Here is a 22,588-nt window from a genome sequence, read left to right as displayed (position 1 = left end):
TTCTCAAACACAAGAGCAGCTATTTCAAAGGCATCATCCCACGAATCTGAGGTGGTACGGATTTCAGGTGGAATATTCTTACACGAGAGAGGGTGTAGTGTAGCGGTTAGAGGTGCCGCTTTTTGCACGATAAATCGGAGGTTCGAATCCGCTCTAGTGCTCACCAAGCTTTTCGTCCCTACGGGGTCGATAAATTGGTACCAGACTTGTCTGAGAGGATAAAAACGCTGACTTAACACATTGGCTAGCCACCGCAAGTCATTGTATAGGCCACTTACACGTACACGTTACAGATTATGGAGCGAAGGGTGATTCCGTTTATTTCTTCCTATTTGCCGTAGAAAACGGCCTGGAAGATACGGCTTCGAGCGTTCCGGGGCATTATGTTCTACAACGAGTTCGATTGGAGCGCGACAGCCTTGTGCACGCGCCACATCTTCCGGGCTGTTTCTTACGGCAATTAGGAGGAAATGGACCGAATCACTTCCCTCTCCGTAATCTACTATCCCGTGTACAAATACTCCACCTGAAATCCGCACCACCTCAGATTCGTGGTGTGATGCCTTTAAATATCAAAAGATGCTGTAGAGATCTGGGAACACAGCCAGCAAGAGGTTCAAACTTTTTCGAAATATTAGGAGGGAAGCGAATTTGTAATGCAATAAATAAGTAGAAAAAACTTGATGCACATACTTGCATCACTTTCGGACACTTTTTTTTACCAAGCTGCATTCGTTCCTAAGATCGAAGAGGTAACATTGATGTGTATACTCTTGTGCAAATATTCTGCATCAGACCAAATTCGATCATGAAGGCAAGAAAAGACGAATGGTTTACCAGTGCTAAACGGAAAACTATGACCTTCTCCTTTTTTCGATCAATGCGCAAGGGGTTCATTAAAGGGGATAGTGTCAACTTCACTCGTTAATCGCTATATAATCTTGCTATATATCCCGGCGATTCCTCCTCGAACAGACTGTAAATCAAAAGCAAAAGTACGGGCTGGTAAAGTGGGAAATTTTGAATGTATAATAGTAGTGGCAGTTCTGATAAATTAGTGGATAGGTGGGAGTGACATCGTTCAGTATAAAACTACATATTTGCCATTTAGTAATACCGGACCAATGGATCGGTTCACAACGTGCATTTGCTGTTTATTTATTTATTTATTTATTCGCATACACAGATAGTGGACCAAAGAGAAAAAAAAACACATTTGTCTATGTCAGGATAGTTAAGAAAAAGTCGGCAAACTCATTGTCAGTGGGGCCTGACGCAGTCTTTTTCGTGGTGGAAACGCATCAACATGTCGTTCTCCTACTCCAGAAAGTGAAGAGTCCTCTCATGACATCTACTCCCCCAATCCAGAACGCTCAACATCAGTTTGTTTATCTACATATCGGGATACGAACAACTTAGCCCCAGAAGGAGCGCGTTGCAATATTGAGCGAATCTGGCGAGGGACCTTGAACGAAGAGGGTTCACTAACTTTCGTGATCCTCAACGGACTAACTACCACAATCTAGACAAGACCAACCCAGCTAGAAGATGCGGATGTCAATAAGATGAGATTATTTAGAGATAGTATAGAGAAGACGCGACATGACGGAACATTTTAAAAAAGAGATCAAATCATAAGATATAAGTATCCTTGTTAGTGAATGAGCTTCAGTGAGCGAATAAGGCTTCATGGGTCAGAAGGATGCGAAGACTGGCCATACAGTTAGCTGAAAAAAAAGACTTATGAGAAGGAGGGCAATAAAAAGAGGGATATAGTAAACAACTAAGAACTACTAATGGTGGAAATCTATGAGCGGTCCATATACTGAGCAAATGGCACCAGACATCTGAAAGTTGCTAGAATAAGAGAAGCACGCTGTTAGACATCAGTATTCAAACACCGGGGTATGTCAATTTTCTTCAAACTCATCTTGAATATTCTACACTGTCCGGCTTTATGAACATTACGAGGTAAGAGCTCCAACCATCTTGCAGTTCTATAGAAGAAATTGTTGAACATAAGCGAAAAGTTTTTATGCTGAATTTTTGCGTAACGTTTGTTGAAACGGCCAGTTCTTTCACTAGAAGGTCTAAAGTACCAATATTTGCTGGGTGTTGACTTGGTTTCGTTTCTGAGGACTCGAAAACAAAAGATCAAGTCGGAGTATAAATGTCTGTTCTTCAAGCTGATCATACCTAATTTTTTAAGACAATCGTTGTAGCTAGTCACCGTTAGATTTGCTGACATTCTTCTGAACAACTTACGGGTAAAAGTATCTTGCACCTTTTCGAGCTTCGCTATGTGCTTCTTCTTTGAGAGGCTCCAAATATGAGAGCCATATTCAAGATGAGGTGAGACGAACGATTTGTATAAGCGAGTGAGAATAGTTGGATTACTGGTGTGGGCAATCCGAAAAAGCCGAAAAAGGGAAGAGTATGCTTTTCCTACAACATGATCAATGTGTTCAGAGAAGTTGAGGTTATCATCGACAAACATTCCTAAGTCTCTTACACGATTTACACGTGTTAAGAGTTACTACATTCATACTATACTCAGCCACATCCCCTTTACCTAAATGCGTAACCAGGGACTTCTCATAGGTAATGTGCAAATCCCATTTAGAAGCCCAGTCAGACATCCTAGCTAGTGACGTTTGAAGTGCAGTACGTACTTCATGGTAATTCTCATCATCATAGATGCCATAAATTTTAATGTCATCAGCGTACATTTGGACTTTCACAAGCGGAGAAGTTCTGAGCACACTTGGTAGATCGACTGTGTAGATAAGAAATAAGAGAGGGGACAGGACTCCACCTTGTGGAACTCCACTCGTGCAAGGGAATTTGGCTGAGAATCTATGGCCAACTTTGACTGTCATACTTCTCATGTTAAGATAAGAGATCATCCAATCTAAAATATGGCCCCGTATTCCAAGGTAATGGAGTTTAGCAATTAGTTTCGAGTGGCATACTTTATCGAAAGCTTTTGACAGGTCAGTGCATACTACGTCTATCGATTTACCTTGGTTCAGAGGTAGAGGCCAGTCAAAAACACTATCAATTAGGTTAGTTCATGTCGAAGCACTTGTAATAAACCAGTTGTTCACTTGGAATTAGATGAAACTTTTTTAGCCAAGATAATAGTTTATCCCTGATTATTTTTTTCCATTACTTTCACCGGCGTTGGTAGTAAGCTAATAGGACGGTAATTATTCAGGCTGTTAAGTCATTTCAGAAAGATGGTGATCGTGCGACTGCTACTCAAAGTCTCAACTTTCCCATAACTTTTGCATATTGGATCTTCACCTACAGATATCTACAGAAGCTGCGAAATATTTGTCGGACAGCCGTTCGGTTTAGGTTCAATGCTGCTGCTCCTCGCATTTCCCGCTGAGCAGCAATCTCACTACCACTTTGTGAAATGATTTCACAGTAAATGCTCATTGTAAACCGATCCACTGTTCATTGATTACTAAATGGAAGGTAGTTGTACACTGAAGGGTGCCACTCACACTTATCTCCAAATCCTCAGGGTTCTCACTACTACACTCAAAAAATCCCGTTTCCCTATGCCACCGTATATTTTAAGAGTTGAAACACCATTGCCGATATTGGTTTTCGTCGCCAGGAAGGTGGCAGAGAGAGAATAATAACAACCAAACTCTCCATATGATGATCCACCTTTGAGCGACTGATACGGCATGTTTAAAAGTTGTTTCAGTGTTGACGTGAACGTTAATTGATTTTGAGGTCAATGCGGTAGGTTCCTTCAATCACTCTTCTACTTACCGGACCTTCAATTGGTCGTGTTCTCTTGTACTCTATCTACACCTTCATCGCATAGCGACTATGTCGTTAGACTCGGGTGAGATTTTACGGGTTCTTCATGTTTCAGCTGCCGAAAAGGGAATTGTGTTTGGAGGAGGAGACATCTGTTGTGTCGGTCTGAGCTTACAATCCCGCTCTAGAAGAAACGTTGCAAAAGAACACGTTTTTGGACTGGATCAACAATAATCTGAATCTATGTAGAGTCATTTTGTTCTCGTTAGGATATTTTGAATCTACTGTAAATACATGCACTCGTAGGCGGAAACATTTGGAGAGGTAGACCGTTGACATCTTTGGGAACCAACACCATTAGGTGTTGAAGAGTTGAGCAAAAAAGAATATCGGCAACAGTTACGGACATTATGAACAATAGGTGCAATCAATCTATCGAATCCTCATAGAAGTCCAGACCTGATGCTTCAATCATTTTACACCTATTTTAATAATAATTTTTTATTAACACTGCATAACAACTGCATCGTGGAGTAACCGAATTACAAATGAAGTAGCGAGGTTCTTCTGGAAGAGATTTTATTGTGTTCAAAGTACAGATTAATGCGAATAAACATTTTGCCAAGAGAGCAGATGATTACAAGTGTTCTTTATGGACTCAGGATGTCCACAATCTTTTTTTTAAAAGTTTAAGAAGAAGTTTAAAAGTTCCTTGGCTTAGTGCCCCGTCTCTATCGGGAAAGCAGATCCATATCAATTTTATCGATAAGCGGTGGTATCGGGAATCTTACAGAATCACTCAACACATGTTTGTTTATAACTACTCTAAATGCGTTGTAGTTGGTACCGATTTTTTCCTCTCCAGTTTAAAGGCATCACACCACGAATCTGAGGTGGTGCGGATTTCAGGTGGAGTATTTGTACACGGGATAGTAGATTACGGAGAGGGAAGTGATTCCGTCCATTTCTTCCTAATTGTTGTAAAAAAACGGTCCGGAAGATGCGGCGCGTGCCCAAGGCTGACGCGCTCCAACCGAACTCTTTATAGAAAATTGCGCGCCAGAACGCCCGAAGCCGTATCTTCCGGAAAGTTTTTTACGGCAATTAGGAAGAAATGGACGGGATCACCCCTCTCTCGATAATCTACGATCCCGTATACGAATACTCCATCTGAAATTCGTACCACTTCAGATTCGTGGGGTAATGCCTTTAAAGCGTGTAAGGATGTCCTGAAATGGTTTTTTGTTAGTAGGTTCTCCTCGACCGGGGCATTTCAGGGCAATGTCAAGTTCTCGTCGATGTCTATAGAAGTGTTCTGAAATGGTTGCTCAGTCTTGCTGAGCCACCAAAACGTGCGGTTACTGGATTTGATGCATCCGAAATCAATAAAGATGTGGGTATAAGCTATAATGTCAACATGGACAAAAACAAACAAAAAAGGTAAACTAGTTGTCAAAACTAGACGTTTAGGTGCTGGAAGCCTGCAAGCCCATGATTCTTTCCGATGAACAGCTTCGAGGTGTGATGGCAGCATTGCATGATGGAATGGAGAAGGGTCTCAGAAAGGGGACACGTAAGTGACAATTCAACATCAACATAGAATATTAAGAGTTTGATCCAGACAATTACAAATACTTAATGGGAAAGCTGTACACACTGTACCTGTACGTCACACTAGTATTATTCAACGATTAGATATCGAATTATCGAATTACTGTGCATTAAAGGCAAGGTTAAATATTTGAATAATGAAAGCTCCTAATAGCTTTGAGTTTGCTTCACAACAAAAAATGAAACTGATTGAAAACCACGAAACAGCTAATGCCACAAATCTTAATAATTACAGTTAATAACGAGGTAAGAGGTATCCTGACTGTAAACTTATGGTCATTTAGCAAAAAAGTGGTTATACTAGAAAAACAACAACATTAGCGTAAATCATCTTAATAATTACAAACATTGAACCCATCAAAGTATCACGAAATTGAAGTGGTACGGCAACTCTAGGAAAAACGTGAGTACGGATTGTAGAATTTTAAGAATACGAGCGCTGTCTCGCTCAATTTTCCCTAGTCGTCCTAAAAAAAACTCGTGGGAACTGTTTTATTTCCTACGAGGTACATCAGGACGCGCACCCTCGCACAAGATCCGCCCCTCGGAAGGGTATTCGTTGGCTTTACTTGAGGAGACCTCACTAATTCTTGACCCCTCGCTCCTAGATGCGTCGCGTGCGGAAGGGTGGTGCGTTGTAAATGATTTTATAGGGAAGAACGCCGCGTTCCACGCTATTTTTTTTTTACAATTAGGAAAGGATGAGCGGGACCACACTCATTTCCATAATTTACAATCCGAACTCTATTTTCATTTATCCGTTTTCCTTGGGTTTTCGTAAACCGTCAATTTCGTGATACGTTGCCTTTGTTATGTTCGAGAACCGTAACGTGACGTGAAGTACAGTTTCACTGTGCAGAAGATGAAATCGTAACGGGAATTAGCCTCCACTCCCATTACATGTTGGAGTTAGATAGTTGTGTAAGCAGTGGAAATTGAAGGTGGAACGGAGATTGGAGCGTAGATCATTGTTGCGGGCTTCTTTTGAGAAGTTATTCGCTCCAATTCATCACAATTGCCTTTTCAGCACCAGGTGTTGGCCTCAAAATGCTTCCATCTTACATTCGTGGTATACCTGACGGTACCGAATACGGAGATTATTTGGCGCTTGATCTTGGAGGCACAAACTTCCGTGTGCTTCTTATTCGGCTAAAAGGACATGAGGCTGAAATGGTTGGAAAAGTCTACGCAATTCCAACTTCTATCCAACAAGGAAAAGGTGAAGAAGTAAGTTAAATTTTTTGATTTTTTTCGCACATATTAATGGTACTGGTATGGGAGTATAATTATTGCACAGGTTTTGCGATTTCATAGGTCTCCTGTGTAGAGTTCGTCGTGGAACCATTATTTTTTTTTTTACGATGGAAGCTGACACATCGTAAAATGGAACTACCATTTCAGGACTTTTGCCAGAAGAAGTTTTTCTTTTACAGCTCTTTGACCATATCGCTTCATGTATGGCTATGTTCAGTGAAGAACAATTCGGAAAAGGCAGCAAGAAGAGATTACCCCTGGGATTTACCTTTTCGTTTGCAACAAACATCATTGGCCTCACCAAGTAGGTGATTTTCAAAGGAAAAATCTTGTTCTCAAGGCCGCAATATGTCCAATCGTCGAGCATTTCTATTGTCGGAAACGTTTTGATTTGATTCAAGAACGTAACTAGAGAATATAGGTTGTATTTCTGTAGCAAACAAATCTTTAACTTCCGCCAAAGATTATTTTTTGGTTTTTGAAGATTTGTAGCAGCGGACAAATATCATCGCGGAATTAAGCGCCACCCATCTTATGCTGATTCATTTCCGTAGTTTTTTTTTTTCTCAAATACTACTTAGCGTTAAAATCACACGCAATGACCCATGCGTATGATTGGTGTTGATCTTGTGGAACGTTGATCAAGAGAATTTTTTCATTCTGACGTGCGCGACTTAGTTCGTCCTAGCTGATTAATTCAGAAAAGTCGAGGGTACTGGAGGGTACTTAGTAGATCGATTCCAACAACTGAAGGTCAAGATACAGCAGAAGAAAATCTCATAAACCAAAACAAATCAACATTTAATAAATTGATTTGATTGAATTGAATTGAAGTTGATTTCTGAATTAATTTTGTCAAAATGTTAAATTTATTCAGAGGAATACTAATACATTGGTCAAAAGGATTTTGCGCAAGTGGGGTAGAAGGGAAAGATGTGGTTCAGCTCCTCAGAAAAGCATGCAAAAAGCGATCAGTGAGAGAATTTCTTGGAATCTATCGAGAAGAAATCGTTTAAAAATTATAAGCTATGTTCAAGGATGTTGACATCGATGTCGTTGCAATTCTCAACGATACTGTAGGTACATTGATGGCATGTGCTTTTAAGGAAAGAAGCTGTCAGGTGTGATGAATTAACAGCGAACTATTCATATTCTCTTTCGTATATCTTCACTAGATGGTATTGTTTAGATGGGTGTGATCCTTGGAACGGGAACTAATGCCTGTTACATGGAAAAACTTCAAAACGTCCATAAATTGAAAGGCGAATGGGAAAATGATGGGCAACCGGACGAAGTATGTACAATCAGTCATTCATCCTAACATCGGCTGCGTTTAGTCTACGGATATCCACGCTTCTAGATGATTATCAACATGGAATGGGGAGCTTTTGGTGACGACGGCTGTCTTTCGTTTATCTACACAGATTACGATAGAGAGATTGACAAAAAAAGTATTAACCCAAATAAACACCTGTGAGTCATTCATTTTCTTTCACCACCAATCATTTTCGAACAACTGCAAAAATTCCATAATACCATTAGTTTTTCTAATCTAATCAGAAAAGCCTGCCATTCCTTGATGACGTTTTCAGATTTGAAAAAATGATCTCCGGTATGTACATGGGAGAACTGGTTCGAATCATCTTAGAGCTTCTAGCGAGAAAAGGTGCACTGTTCAATGGAGACTATGCAGCGATCTCGAAACGAGAATGTTTCACAACAAAACATGTCTCTGAAGTTGAAACGTAAGTGCTACTTGTTATGATGAACGGAGACATAAACTCAGAAGAAGTTGTCAAAAGTCTCTTTTTTTTGTTGAAAACTGCATATTTAAAAAAAAAACTAAAAAACTTATTAGAAAAAAGGATTTTCGTTCACCTTTCGGAAAGACCACGAGAAAAGTCTTCCGGAAACATTTCCGTCGGTTCCTTAAATTGTAAACAACGTTCCAAGAAACAGGACAGTCCTTTCACTTCGATCTAAGCGCCGGTGCGAACTCTTGATTTACTTGACTTAATCGACGGGTTGATGCCATCACGAGGTATGCTGTCCTGGAACATAGCTCTGTCCAGCCTTCTCGATCTTCTACGAGAGTTTGCACAGAATCAATCCATTCGCCTCTATTCCACGTCCTGGAAAACCATACGTCTCCTGAACTACCTATTCACGCCAAGTGTCCTCAAGTCCTCCTTCACCACCTCAGTCCAGAACTTCAGTTTTCAAAGAGGTGGCCTCCCTTCCAGCTCGAACCCAACCAACTCCTCATAACTCGTTGAACAAAGCGATCCGGTTGTGCCTTTGATTCTGAATTGAAGTGAACGCGGTGGCGCATCTCAAGCGGATTGACTAGCTCCGGAAATCTTATATTTTTATACTTAAATATTCAGTTATTTCCCTTTGTATCTTTAGAATTGTGAACGGTCACTGTAATTTACTTCTCATAAAGATAGGAATCTGTTGTTGCTTGAAAAGGAAAATCCAAGAAATTATCCTTCGAACAAGCAAGTCGGTCCTTTCACTCGGGTCTAAGCACCAGTGCGAGCTCATTCCACTAAACTGATTATTCTACTATTCACATCGCGGCGTTTGTAGCGCAATAAGTAAGAGGTTCGTCCGTGACTGCACCATCGATCAATGGTTCGTAGTGCCTAGTGCCAGCCAAAACTTTCATCTCTCCGGGGCACCGATGAATTGGTGTCAGAATTGTCTGAAAGAATGAAATAAAAACACTGACGCGAAACATTGGCCAGCCCTACTAGCAGTCACTGTAAGGCTGTACACTCGTTCAGAAACCTCGATGGGGTTTTCTAACAGCTGAAAGATATCGAAGAATACTTTTTCCTTTAATTCCAAACAATTCTTTGTGAAGGACCAAGTGAAAGAGTGAAAACGAACAATCGTTGAGCTCATCTTGTTAGTCAAATAAAAGTTATTTGAAGCCCCTCCTTCATATTCTCATTAAGTGTTATATCGCTTCAAAAAGAAGTCATTATTCTTTAGTAGCAGTACATTTCACATGGACGTTACTTAGTTCTCTTTTTCTTCTAGCGAATTAGAATCAGGTGGAAAAGGAAAATCGTTCCCAAAAACGCGTGAAATCCTCTCCGAAATCGGCGTCAGCCGTGTGACCGATGAAGACTGCCATCACGTTGCTTATGTATGTGCCGTCGTCAGCACAAGGTTAGGATCCTATTTCCATTTCACTCGAAAATTATAGGATTTTACGAAGTACAGACGTCTCAACGGAAATGAAAATGAATTTTCAGAGCAGCTCATCTTACTGGTTCAACTATTGCACAGGTGTTGAATCGAATGAAACGACCTTACAAAGTAACCGTTGGAGTTGACGGATCTGTGTACCGTTTCCATCCTTCCTTCAAACGAATATTAAACGAGAAGATCAGTCACCTTATTGACAAAAATGTGGATGTGAGCGATCTTCTTAGCCTATTCAGAATTCGTTCGCGATTAGTCTGCTTACAATGGAAATATTTCAGTATCAACTCATGCTGTCTGCAGACGGTAGCGGTATTGGCGCAGCTGTAGTAGCAGCTGTTGCAACTCGCATCAAGCGGAGCAGATCCGATAAAAGTGGTTAAAAATCTGGAAGTGCTTTACATTGGCCGCTTGTCAAACACCTACTTTTCGACTCTAACGAAATTCACTAACTCTATGTTTGTTCGATGCGGCTACGCTCTCACTACAATAAATAATTCCTAGTCGAGCTACATTTTCTTCATTAAAAAGGATAAAGTCACTGGCGTATCAATCCACTTGGGATGCGCCAACGCGTTTTACTGGAGTTCGCAATCGTTGAGGTTTTGGAACGCGTGTTGACCCATACAATGACTTGCGGGAACCAGCCGATGATCAAGTCACTCTTTTTATCCTCTCAGACAAGTCTGGCACCAATTATCGACCCCGAAGGGATAAAGGGCTTGGATTGCTCTAGGGCGGTCTGGAACCCTCGATCGTGTGGCTACACCGACTGCGCCACACCCACCCCTTTCTTCTTCATTAATATGTACGAAAACAAGTTGCAACGGAAGCGAAAAAAAATAACAGTGTCGGTCTAAGCTCTAAGCTCTAAGCCAGGCTAGAAAACGTATTCACGGATACCAAAGAAGAAAGCGGTTCAGATCATTACAATATCTACAATTCTGAAATGTAGTAGTTAAATCCATTGGCAAAAGTCGCTAATTATCCAGGAATTTCAAAGTGTGACCTTCGAGAAGTTTAGCATTTCAGCTAAGATTGGATACGAGTACCTGACTCATCACTACTCAAGTACTCTCAAGATTGATGAAGCAAGTGTTGTTGCAGAAGAATCAGATGAAAATATCGAAAATCTGAGAATTTCTGGAATTAAAGTAGCGATCTTTATTTTCTAACCTCGCGTATCGCAGGAGTCCAGAAAAAGAAAGGATTTCTTTTTCTATTGAAGTCATTAAGAGTATTTCATAATCTTTGCTTCATCGATACACTCCAACCTTACATCCTGTTCAAATATTTTTTCTTACGTTAAGAAAAAAACTAAAGAAAGAAATGTTGCTCCACATGTTCTTAAGGATCTGCGTTCAATTACGCTGTGAGGGGGCCCGTTATTACCGTATACGTAACAAGATAAAAAATAAGGAAGGATTAAGGTACTGATTCGTCTGCAACACAACTTAACAACATTACTGACGCAAGGATTCTCAAATTTATGGATTTTACTTTTTTTTTAAATCTACAGTCACTGTAGATGATTTAATCAATAATTTCCCGATTAGTTTTCAAGTAAATGTAGTAGTATTGGTAACATTTTATAGGACTAGCATCCATCTTCGAATGCCCTTAAATCTTGTTATTTTGAATTAGTAATTTTTTAAATTGATTTATTTAAGCTGTAACCAAGATTGGTGTTGATCTTTCTTCACTACAAGCTAACGTTTCGGCGCAATCGCCTTCGTCAGAGCCTGGCAAATAGAAACAATCACTTATTCTCTCAAGCGCCTCATCACCTTTCTGAAAGCATTCGAACGAACTCGAACGTGACAGACTCGAAGAACAACGTTGTTCTGTTTGTTGTGTTGTGTTATGTTTGTTTGTTGAACACTTATGTAAATAGAAAATATTCTGTAAGACGTTGTTAAATAACTATCTCATGGAAATCGTAACGCAATGGAGCTGGTGTCTTGTAAACTTGTTCAGGCTCCAGATCGTTCTTACGGCTCCGTTGCGCTTACGATCACAATAGTGAGCAGTATTACGATTAATATACCTATGTATGCCCTCAAATCACTTGAAATATTCCATTATTACTTAAAACATCATTTAAATTATGATAGTATAAGTTTATTCGGATGTGGTTATCGTTCGCCAGCACATGACAGTAATCTAAATATTTATCAGATGAGGCTAACGGTGAGTGGGGGCAGGAACTTAACAATTTCCTTTTGATGGTGAAAGACGGTGCTGGTGACATGGTGTGAGAAGAATCTGCCACCCACAAATGTTCGCGGTGGTGTCAGATTTTCTCTGGAAGAGGGCAGCAATGTCGATGAATCGTCGACAGTGAGTTAACTTGACTAACCGAGCAAATTTACTCCCTTCTCAGCATCTTTGTCCTGAATTAAATCAACAGATTCACATAAAATGAAATCAACTTCACAAAAAAGCGAAAGGTGAAGTTCATTATTCACAGATCGGCCGAAATTGACTAGTGGTTTCGGTTACTCGCCAACAGTGTATGCATAGGTTAGTAACGACAGCACGTTCCCTTGTGCCACTGCAGGCACCTTCAGATTTATGTCATTTCAGAGCCTATGTTGTTCTGAGATAATGGCGGAGTATGAACCGATACCTGGTGGAGCAGGAATTCCTCCGCCACCACCGCCTCCACCTCCTTTTCCTGTTTACCCATTCCAGCCTTCCCCTGGGGCACCATGGCCACAACAGCAACCACCACCATGGCCAGCGGGCTCACCAGCTATGCCTGGATTCCTTTCTCCAGCTGCAGCTCCTGTTCCCCGACCTCCTCCGCCACTTCCACGAGCACCGCCACCGCCACCTCCACCACCACCACCACCACCACCTCTAGCACCTGTGAATGATCCATTTTTTGCGTGTCCTAATCAGAAGAAGAACTCACCACCATTACCACCAACGCCAGCGATTGATCCATATTTCTTGCCAAATCAATGTAAGCGGAATGCAGAAAATAAACATTGGTGAGTTCGACATTCTGTTATTACTGTTTTCTTCACTACATTTTTAGTGAACCCTCTCCGTTACTGTTTCAGTGAACCTTGTGATCCGAAAAAATTTGGTAAATCTCCCAAGAAGAAAAGTAAGTCCTTTGTTTTTTTTCTCTCAGAAGAACGTTGCGTAACCTGCACGATACCTTGTTTTAGAAAACACAGCACGTGTTCATAAGTCGAACAAGAAACATTCTTAGAGAAAACAAGTATGTGAGTTGAAAAACTGTCGTGTTGAGGGAAATCCGGATAAATACCTACTTTTTCAGGATTGATGTCAAAGAAAGAGTCAAAAGTTTTGAAAACTCATCAATAACTCATATCGTTGTACTGCTAAATTTTTTAATAAAATCGGTTTTGTTTTGCACCCTGAAAGACACCGAACTTTTGGAAAAATCGAACAAAAAACTTTCCTGGGGTGGGACAACAAGAAAGATATTCTTCCGTTCATCAATTTGTTGTTTATATTAGTTTTCACGTTCCTTGAACGAAATTAACTTGATAATACATATATTCACTACTTTTTGATTTTTTTATTATTCTTGGAAAGGAAATGTAACATTTATTCCGGATTATCAGGGGAAAAAATCAAATTTTGAAAATGTCGAGTAATTTTTTCCCAGACAAAGCATACATAGCAAGGCGATCAGTTTTTTTTGCAGTTCAGCTGGCAAAACATCTCACAGAGCTGAGGTATCTGAAAATGAACTGAGATTACGTAAATTTCCAGAAAGATGAAACTTATATTTAAGCGAAATATCTTTTTTTTTTGTTCTTCTACTCTTAGTCAGAATGGAACAGGTTATTTAGACGACTCTTCTTTAACTTCTTTTTTAGTAAAAAAGAGCAGCTCACATGAATTGTTTCTGATACGTGATTCTCCATGATCCTTGAAAACATGACACTAAAGTTGTAACATTCACGCCAACTCTGGAGAAGTTGGAGAGGTTGAACTGAAAGAGAAATTATGAACGAACGATCAACGAAAATCCAGAAAGTAGTTTAGTATTAAATGAGGGTAGATTAAAGTGAAACTGCCGTTTTGAGCAAATAACGGTAGTTCTTATAAATCAAGATGTTTTCCTTAAAGTTCGAGAACGCTAAGAAGAGAAAACGCGGAAGCGAAATCATGTTTTCTCTTTTTTTTTCGGATAACTATTATAACCGGTTTTGTCTTTCTTATGAGCATTCAAAATTTACAAAACTTTATTATGTAACAAGTAAAGAAAGGATAGAAATGAAAGATAAAAGTGATGAATATTATTTTTAAAAAAATATTTCGGAAAATGAACTAAGAGAGAACATATCAGACAAACCATCATTTGCGTCCTTGTGAAACCTTTTGGAGTTGGGCAGATTACGTTCATTTGTCTACATCCCTTGGCATTCGGTAACATCCTGAAATTTTCGCCGAAATTTATGTATTTCTTACACAAAATACGGTACTTTGATCTCTGTACTTAATTCCTATCGTCACATTCCCATTAGAACGCATCGCAATTTCTGATTACGCGCATAATACTCTTTTTATTTGATGAAGCTGCAGTTTAAAGACGTCTATTACAGTACATAATTCTTCCAGGTTGTAATTAATTTTTGTAATTATTTTCTAGTTCCCATCATATTGAAGTTTTTTTCGAAAAATAAAACAAATTCCCTTCGAGGCGTCTCCCTTTTTTTACTGAATCATTTCAAAGTCTTTTTATTTGCAAAGCATTATTTCATTATTTTTATTTTTTTATTTTTCTTATTTTTTTTTATTTATTAGCAAAAAAGAGGGCGAATCCTTAACGTTTTGAGTAAATTATGGAATTTTTTCTTACTGCTCCTTGTAATCTCAGTCTTAAAATGAATGTAAAATAAGCAACGAAGGTAGCGTATGGAATACTTTTCACCGTAAAATATTAGAGACTTTTTTTTAGTATTTTGAGAAATATTCAGAAAAAACTCACTTAAACACTGGAGTTACCGATCCTTGTGTACCCTCATCAGCTGGTGTAAGTTGAACTTCACGAGGAAGACATGTTGCACAAGCTGAACATGGGTTGAGTTTAGAAGGTGGACAACCGATCCTTGAACTATTCATACTACGTTCAATACGTTGCGGAGGCGTCTATTTATTGATTTAATTGATTGATTTATACTATTAGCTACTAATAAAAATAACTAGTGGTCACTGCATCACGGTGGCTGCGGCGCAGCTGCCTGCGGGACAATAAATCTGGGAAGAACTAATGGAAGTCTAAACGTGTGCGCTTATCCCTCAAATAGTACAATATTCCATGCTTCGTTTATTCTTCGAAATTATGGTAAAGAAAGCTTTTTAGGTCTGGAGCAAACCACCCCCGTTTTTTTATTCCTGGAAAATATTCTTCTAGTCCCATTGAAAAAGTCGCCCTGTTAAGAGGATGTTTTTACGATTATTTAGGATATCTGAATAATTCTTATTCAGATATCCTAAATAATCGTAAAAACCTGAAGGAAACCTGGAGGATACCTGAAGGATTTCTAAGAATTTTTCCAGAACATCATTATTCGTATTTTTACGTACTTTTAGTGGTGTAGAAAATTGAAAATGTTGCAAAAAAAACCCCTGCTACCTCGTGGAATTTAAACTCACGTAGTGGTTTTTTGGCAGGGGCAGCCTAAAATATTAAGTTTTCATGGAATTTATGCTAAACTTTCCTGTTCATATAGGTAGTTTGTGCATAAATTTATGTTTACATTCAGGGTATACAGCAATAAATTTCCTGCAAGTTCCAGAAAAGAATGCGAAATGAAATACGAGATCACTTACCTCGGAACATGAATAAATTGCCATGAACGCTACCAAACAGAAAACAGAATAGTTGATCATGAGAATTTCTCTGGAAAAGGGGATTGTCAGGAGATTCAAAAAAAAAAATCTCGAGTACGGCAGTTATCCGAACAGAATCCTAAAAGAGAAGCGAAGTCAAGGAGTCAGTGGCGTTTTGTGACAGTTCTCGTAAGAATAAGGAAGAAATATGTAGGCGACATCTATGTACACGCGTGCATGTGAAAATTTCCTACGATTTTAATAGTATAGAAACCAATATTATTAAAAATCGATTTGTTTACACGTCCTCTATGATTTAAAAAAAGCAAATTTTGACAGCACTGCGGATATATAAACAACCGTAAAGCAAAACAATTTACAACAACAACAACAACAGAGTGAGCGGGAACAAACAACAAAATGCTTACTACTATTGTTTGTGTTTTCTTTCCAGCATTTGTAATCAACAACAACTCTCAAAGATAATTCGTGTGCCACTGTAATATCTGATAAACAAAGACAAACTTTTCTGGATTAGGGGGAAGTTGTAGAAATCCCTTTACTTTTCTCTTTGCTCCAGATAGGGATGGATGAGAAGATGTCAGCGGAAACGCTCCCTACTATTTTTCCAATTAATATTTTTATCTATTATTCCAAACTTGGATATGCAAGTTGCGTTGGATGCGGCTCAAACACCTCATCAACTCAGGAACATCCTGGGCGGCGGTTGTGTGAGGAAAGGAACGAATGGGACCCGCACGCAATCAGTGAAGACGGGGAACTTATTTATCTGAGTAAGTAAGCAAATAATTTCTAGGATTAAGTCAATTATTTTTTTTCACTGGATGAGATTCTAATTGATTGCCGGGGAATCATCCCAGCATAGATTTATCAACAATAAAATGGTGCTCTTCTTCAAGAATGGAGAGGAATTTTCTTTTTTGTTTTCCTTTGCTCGACATCCGCTTCCAAGAAAACAGGCACTCTGTGGAGTTTTTTTTTCTTTCAAACAAACTAATAACAACGTAGAAAATTAACTACTGAAGCGAGTAACGCAATTTATTCCAAAGATTTTCGAAGAGAGAATAATACATTGCAATCTGGATAACGGAAGAAGCATCGAGTAGAACATGGACTGGACGAGTTTTTGCATCGTGCGGCTACGGCCTGCAGCGGTTATGGTCTCCTAGCTGGCATAGCAACTAACCGAATTCACATATCTGGAACATTTTCCTTTTTCTTTGTTCTAACGACCAGATGAAATCAGGATTTGAAGGCATTAAATGCAATGCATTTCGGCTTAACTCCATATTCACCGTTGGGCAAAAAATTGGTACATTGGAGCAGACTTTTTCCAACTTACATATATGAGCCCATGAATGTTGTGTGCCAGGACGCTTTGAAGCACGAAATTAAAGCGTTAACGTTTTTTCCAACCTTTGGAGGTTCAGTACCATTGAACTAAAAAAAAAACGAAAACAGAGATCGCGAGGGAATTTATGAAAGATAGGGGCAAAAACAAAGGAAAATCGAGGAAAGTTATGTAGGAAACTCCTCATACCACCATGTTTGATTTTGTGTAACCGGCTGGTGTGTTGCAAATTATTCTCATTTGTCTACATCCTTGTGGAGTATTGGGAATCATTCTGAAGTATTAGAAATTAATTAATTTATTCATTAAAGAAATTAATGAAAATAAAGAAGAAAAATTTCCTTTGTAACATTGTTAGAAATGATTTTTATATCACGGAATTTTTCAGTCGACAGAAGATTCGCATCAGTAATTCATGAAACGTTGATTACAGTAATCGTCCACTAATTTCGAAAATACTAAAATATAGGGTTTTTTGAATGTTGGAAGTGTGAGTAGTTGAACGCATGCGACAAAGACTAGTAAAGCCCTTTATTCATGAATTTATAAATAAATAAAAGTAAATGAATGATTTTTTCAGAAATTTTCAAAAAAATTTCTCTTCAGATTCTCTTTAAAGGGATCACGACTCTACCGAAAAAAAAATTCGAAAGGAATTTATTCTCGCTGTTCCTTTTATTTCACCTACATACAAAAGGGGATGGATAATTTCGACTTGAAAATTTCTAGGCCTTCTTTTTCTAATTTTAAAAATTATAACCGGTTAAACTCACTTAATCACTGGAGTTATCGATCCAGGTGTGCCATCCGAAGGTGTTAAAGTAACCGTACGAGGGAGGCATCGTCCACACACTAGACATTTATTTATTTATATAGATAGATATATGCATAGAGGTTACAAGACCTTTTTATAACTTGAATTTTTTAAACATTCATATTTTATCATTTTTTATAATGCTGATAACTGTGGACAAGCACGTGACAGAATCAATTCAATCAGAGAAAAAATTCTAATCGAAATAATAAACAAATAAATAACAACATACGTGGTGTACTTTTTGTGGTTGCTGCCTGAAATAACAAGGAGTTGATTGCTACAAATATCAAAGCAAACTATTTTAGAAAAAAAAGCATTGTGAAGCAGAAGTTAATTTTTTCTCCCCACGATATCATTCCTGTTTCATGGATCTCTCTCACCTGACAGCACGAGAAAAATGCGATCGATATGCATGCAAAATACAGCAACGCTTTAGCCATCTGAAATAACTTAAATACATAATCAAAACTAACAACATCTTTCTAAGTTAACTATTTCGCCACCCCAACTTGTTTTCCTATCAGTTTCTAAAATTTTTCAAACTTAAAGCAAAAAAGAATTTTTCTCTGTGTCTCAAGTTCAAAATTTAACGCTTGTTTTTTTCTGCGATTTTGGGAGGAACGTTGAGAACCGTGCAGCATAGCGCTCAGAATAGAGGTTTTCCCGATCTCTGTACGATTTATAGCCTACGATTACCATAAACTCACATGGTCGCGTTCAGATTTTCACGATTATCGAACGGTGTTCATAAATAAATATGTCAACATAAGCGTTTTCGTGCAAAAATAATCTTTGAATTTTGTTTCCCAGTAAACAAAGGTGTTTTTTTCTCTTTGCAAACATATCAATGTATTAAATACAGACTTACAGTTTTTGTATGGTTCAATCGCTTTTGGTTGAGTAATTCATGCAATATCTGCGTTAAACCCGACGTACACTAAATATTATTTACAAAGGTGTGGATTTGACATAAACAAATATAATGAGTTGGAAAGATTTCCCACGTTTGGTCTGATAATTCGTATTTCAAGGAACACTGACCTAATTTTTAAAAGTGAGTCCTGCCCGATTGATCGATTAATTGTTTTTTTAAATTCTTTCATTGCCTGTAGGCACTTTCTACACACAGCACAGCGATCAATACGAGATCAAATATTCCAGCAGTTCTCGTCGCTTTCCACATACTTTAAATGGTAGGTTTGCAAGGAAAACGCAAAAAAAAAACAGGTGGAAACCTTTGACGCGGCTCCTTAGTGAACTGAGAAATTGGTCGGTTTAGCTAGATTATCCAGCTTCGAAGTCCTTGTTTGGACACACGTACAACTTTGAGCTTTATTACTTTATTTTACGCGTTTTAATCAAAAAATATCAGCATGAACCGTCCGGGAAAACTATGCAGTGCAGCTGCTCATTTTCCCTATACATACGCTTCCAGAACTCCGTAACGTAATCGATATTTATTTAATAAGGTGAAAGATAGGAATAACATACTATCTACAGAATTACCCAGTATTAGTACTCGGTGATGGGAGAATGCTCTGTAGAAGCAATCGTAACAATCAAATGTTATCGTAGCTTACATTGATCTGCTTAGGTTGAAGCCAAAATTGGTATCGATATTCAGGAGCAGATAACGTTCGCCGTTCTTCCTGCTTTGACCCACGCTTCGGAAACCTGGGGATTTCGCAAGCGAGAGGAAAGTGCGGTCAGTGTCATAGAGCGCTCAACTGAAAGGATGATGATAGGAATGTTCCACTTTACGCAACTAAAGTAAAGTCGGGGATTCGAAGTTCACTCCTACTTCACGATGATCAGAGACGCTGCCACACATGCCAGGAGAAGTAAAGTTAGATGGACCGTAGTTAGGTGGAACGTGATGCGTTTTAACGACAATCGTTGAATGAGAGCCGTAAGCGACTGGGTACCACGTGACATCAAACATACCGCAAAAAGACAGCCGACCTCTTCACGAAGTCCCTCAAAGAAAGATTCGATGATGTGCGAGTCCCTTGCAAGAAGAGAAGCCATTGGGCAAACCTTGAACGTGATCGGTTCGAACAGAAGTACTATTCGTGTCCGTTCGACCAAATCGACGAACAGTAGGAGCACAGGTGATGCAGGTGAACGTCAGACCCCAAAAAAATCAAAGCCATAGGTGATTTAACCCCTCAAATACCTCGGTCATCCAGAGATAGCGGTTGAAATCGGGGTGGGACCTTCGAGAACTGCAGCAATGAACGGCGGTAGCAATTGCACTGTGCTTCATGTCGGTTTGACCCAACTATACCTCACGTGTAGAAAATAGCGAAGTAACAGACCACCTGCCACCACAACTATTAATCACAATTGCTTCAAAGGCATCACCCCACGAATCTGGGGTGGTGCGGGTTTTAGGTGGGTTATACCTATACGGAGTCGTAGATATTGGGGAGGAGGGTGATCCCGTCTATTTCTTCCTAATTGCCATAAAAAACGGCCCAGAAGATGCGGCTTCGAGTGTTCCGGGGCCCTATTTTCTACGACGAGTTCGATTGGAGCACGTCAGTCTTGTGCATGCGCCGCATCTTTCCGTACCGTTTTTTACGGTACTTAGGAAGAAATGAACAGAATCACCCTCTTCTCTATGATCTACGTCCCCGTATATTAACTCCATCTGAAATCTACACCACCCCAGATTCGAGGGGTGATGCTTTTAATGCAAGACTCCAGCCACCCGTTCCGATCGATTATCGATCGAGATGGTGGAGAAGGATGTGGATCTGTAGCACTACGATTGTTTCTCTCGTGTAACTGTAAATCAGACAGTCTTGAAGAGACTGCAATAATAATTATATTCATCCGTTTATTCGGTTCTTGATTGAACTACTGTGAAAAAATACCAGCTGTAGTCAAAAGTGTGTCCCTTCATTCTGATATATTCACCAGATGGTTCAGATACCTCGGGGTAAAAATAAAGTCTTTATTATAGAAAACAAAATCTTTATCAGAAAATCCCAAAAAAACAAAAAATCGAGAACATCGGGAAACTTCTCGGTGATCGTTTCCACATCTCCTAATAGTAGCAGGCGACAGTATTAATAAATCTGAAATTTTAATGACGTCACATCGAAATAAATCAATTGAATCTATGTAGTTATATCTCTCACGTCACTGCGCCATTATTCGTGAAACGCCATTTCTTATCCGCTCCACAGGTGAGCAGTACCGTTATCGACTTTCCCTCGTATGGTCCCGCTTTTGCGCGATTAAACTGAAAGTTAAATCTGTGTTTTCTGCAATTATGGACTATGCCTTAAAAAGTTGACAGAAGTCAATTTGATTGAGTACTTCTTTGCACTTCCCTTATGGATTTGAGAAGAAAAAAAAAAGAGATTTGATAAGAATCGGCCGAACCGAACGTACCTCCATCATTCCAGGTTGCGGTAACGTGCACACAACATTCATTCGTCTACATCCGGCCGCTGTATTTGCTAACGTTCTAGAAGTAGATCATTTTTATAAACGCTCATCGTGCTTTCGATTGTCGCCTATTGTCGCTCGCCATCTCTCGTCTAATATCGCCCGCCTTACTCCGGCAACCGCTCTACATTTCTCAACATTACATGTTCTTAATCTTAATTAATTAATCTGCCAAAAAGAGCAAAAAAACAGCAATTTAAGGGGGTAAAATTTTTTGGAATTTCAAATTCAAATTTAAAATGATGCCACAAGAGATCGAATATGTGTGAAATGAATGCAGATGCGTTCGCAAAGATCCATTAATAATTGAAAACACTCACTTAGTAGTAGGTTTAGTCATTCGAACTCCGGCAGGTATAAGAGTGACAGCTCCATACACACAGGTTCCACAGGCAACAACTGCCTGAAAATATGAAAATGGGCACGAACATGCACGGGTAAGAACCCATAAAAACTTTAAACACGACAAAATTAATATTCACCTTCTCGTGGTCCCCTCCGCACGGTTTACAGTTATGATTTTTGTTCAGTTTGTCAATTGTTGGTAGAATACGCAAAGGAAGGGCATTGTGAGGATTTTTTTTTTAGTTCTGACAACTTAATGTCTTTGATCTACCACTAAATGTCATTTACTATCGCTTTTCATTCATCCACTTTCTGTCAACCTCACCCTCATTCAAGCACTCCTAATTTCACCAACAAAACAAATCACAACGTCTCTCTTCTACGGAGCGTTTATTTACCGATAGGTGATCTCGAAAAAAATTTTGAACTGGTCCATAGTGTGACTTCTAAGGTCCCAAATCCTAATTTTTCTTCTCATGAAATTTTACTGTATGTTGTTGTCATAAGGGTAAAAGTTAGCCAATTAGCCCTTTCTACATCTGATTTTGTCTCGGATTCGCTAAAGTACACGTTTCTCAAAACTGTAAGCTAGCTCGAGGAAGTACGGTAGTTCACTTAGTCAACTTCTAAATATTTCATTTTAGACCAAATAAGATTTTTTTTATTACTAGCAGGAAGAACTAATATTATTTGTTACTATTTACAACAAATAGACAGTTTTAGTTTCCATCTCAAATTTCACTTATTTCTCCACAAGCCAAGTGATTTTCATTTTGTCTCGCTTGGATTCGCCGCTTCAGACATGAAATAGAATCGTTCTGAGACATTAACCAAGCAAGCTCCGATACTTCCTCGAGGTCGCTTCTGCTCGCTACCTGTCGCTTCTCTACTCTTACAGTGTATGACACCGTCAT

General features: G+C 39.1%; 3 protein-coding genes across 5 annotated transcripts; 2 read left to right on the top strand and 1 right to left on the bottom strand.

Moving 5' to 3' along the window:
* Positions 1-2,576: 2,576 nt before the first annotated feature.
* Positions 2,577-11,614, top strand: RB195_003423 (uncharacterized protein; the record flags this gene model as incomplete). 2 transcript variants are annotated; one of them, XM_064201065.1, is made up of 15 exons in its annotated part: positions 2,577-2,601; positions 2,895-2,936; positions 2,994-3,065; positions 5,058-5,173; positions 5,251-5,353; positions 6,419-6,618; positions 6,825-6,949; positions 7,523-7,619; positions 7,683-7,766; positions 7,835-7,939; positions 8,006-8,118; positions 8,238-8,390; positions 9,694-9,825; positions 9,912-10,074; positions 10,143-10,244. In XM_064201065.1, the coding sequence occupies 15 exons, from the start codon at positions 2,577-2,579 to the stop codon at positions 10,242-10,244; spliced, it is 1,632 nt and encodes a 543-aa protein (XP_064056947.1). The 2 variants fall into 2 exon arrangements, with proteins under 2 accessions (XP_064056947.1, XP_064056946.1); XM_064201066.1 differs by lacking the exons at positions 2,577-2,601; positions 2,895-2,936; positions 2,994-3,065 and adding exons at positions 3,850-3,865; positions 11,532-11,614 and having other exon boundaries at positions 10,143-10,236.
* An 821-nt stretch (positions 11,615-12,435) lies between these two features.
* On the top strand, positions 12,436-13,084 carry RB195_003422 (uncharacterized protein; the record flags this gene model as incomplete). Of its 2 annotated transcripts, XM_064201064.1 has the most annotated exons (4): positions 12,479-12,493; positions 12,556-12,857; positions 12,930-12,976; positions 13,041-13,084. In XM_064201064.1, 4 exons carry the CDS (start codon positions 12,479-12,481, stop codon positions 13,082-13,084), a joined length of 408 nt encoding a protein of 135 aa, XP_064056945.1. The 2 variants fall into 2 exon arrangements, with proteins under 2 accessions (XP_064056944.1, XP_064056945.1); XM_064201063.1 differs by having other exon boundaries at positions 12,436-12,857.
* Positions 13,085-13,530: 446 nt separating this feature from the next.
* Positions 13,531-22,588, bottom strand: RB195_003421 (uncharacterized protein; the record flags this gene model as incomplete). The annotated part of the gene is made up of 11 exons (XM_064201062.1): positions 13,531-13,581; positions 14,201-14,282; positions 14,837-14,918; positions 15,436-15,529; positions 15,682-15,751; positions 17,045-17,142; positions 17,243-17,327; positions 21,017-21,120; positions 21,273-21,348; positions 21,650-21,732; positions 22,550-22,588. 11 exons carry the CDS (start codon positions 22,586-22,588, stop codon positions 13,531-13,533), a joined length of 864 nt encoding a protein of 287 aa, XP_064056943.1.

Source organism: Necator americanus, chromosome IV (assembly GCF_031761385.1).
Source record: "Necator americanus strain Aroian chromosome IV, whole genome shotgun sequence".
Taxonomy (NCBI): domain Eukaryota; kingdom Metazoa; phylum Nematoda; class Chromadorea; order Rhabditida; family Ancylostomatidae; genus Necator; species Necator americanus.
The sequence above is the reverse complement of the archived record's forward strand: the minus strand, read 5'-3'. Positions and strand labels throughout refer to the sequence as shown.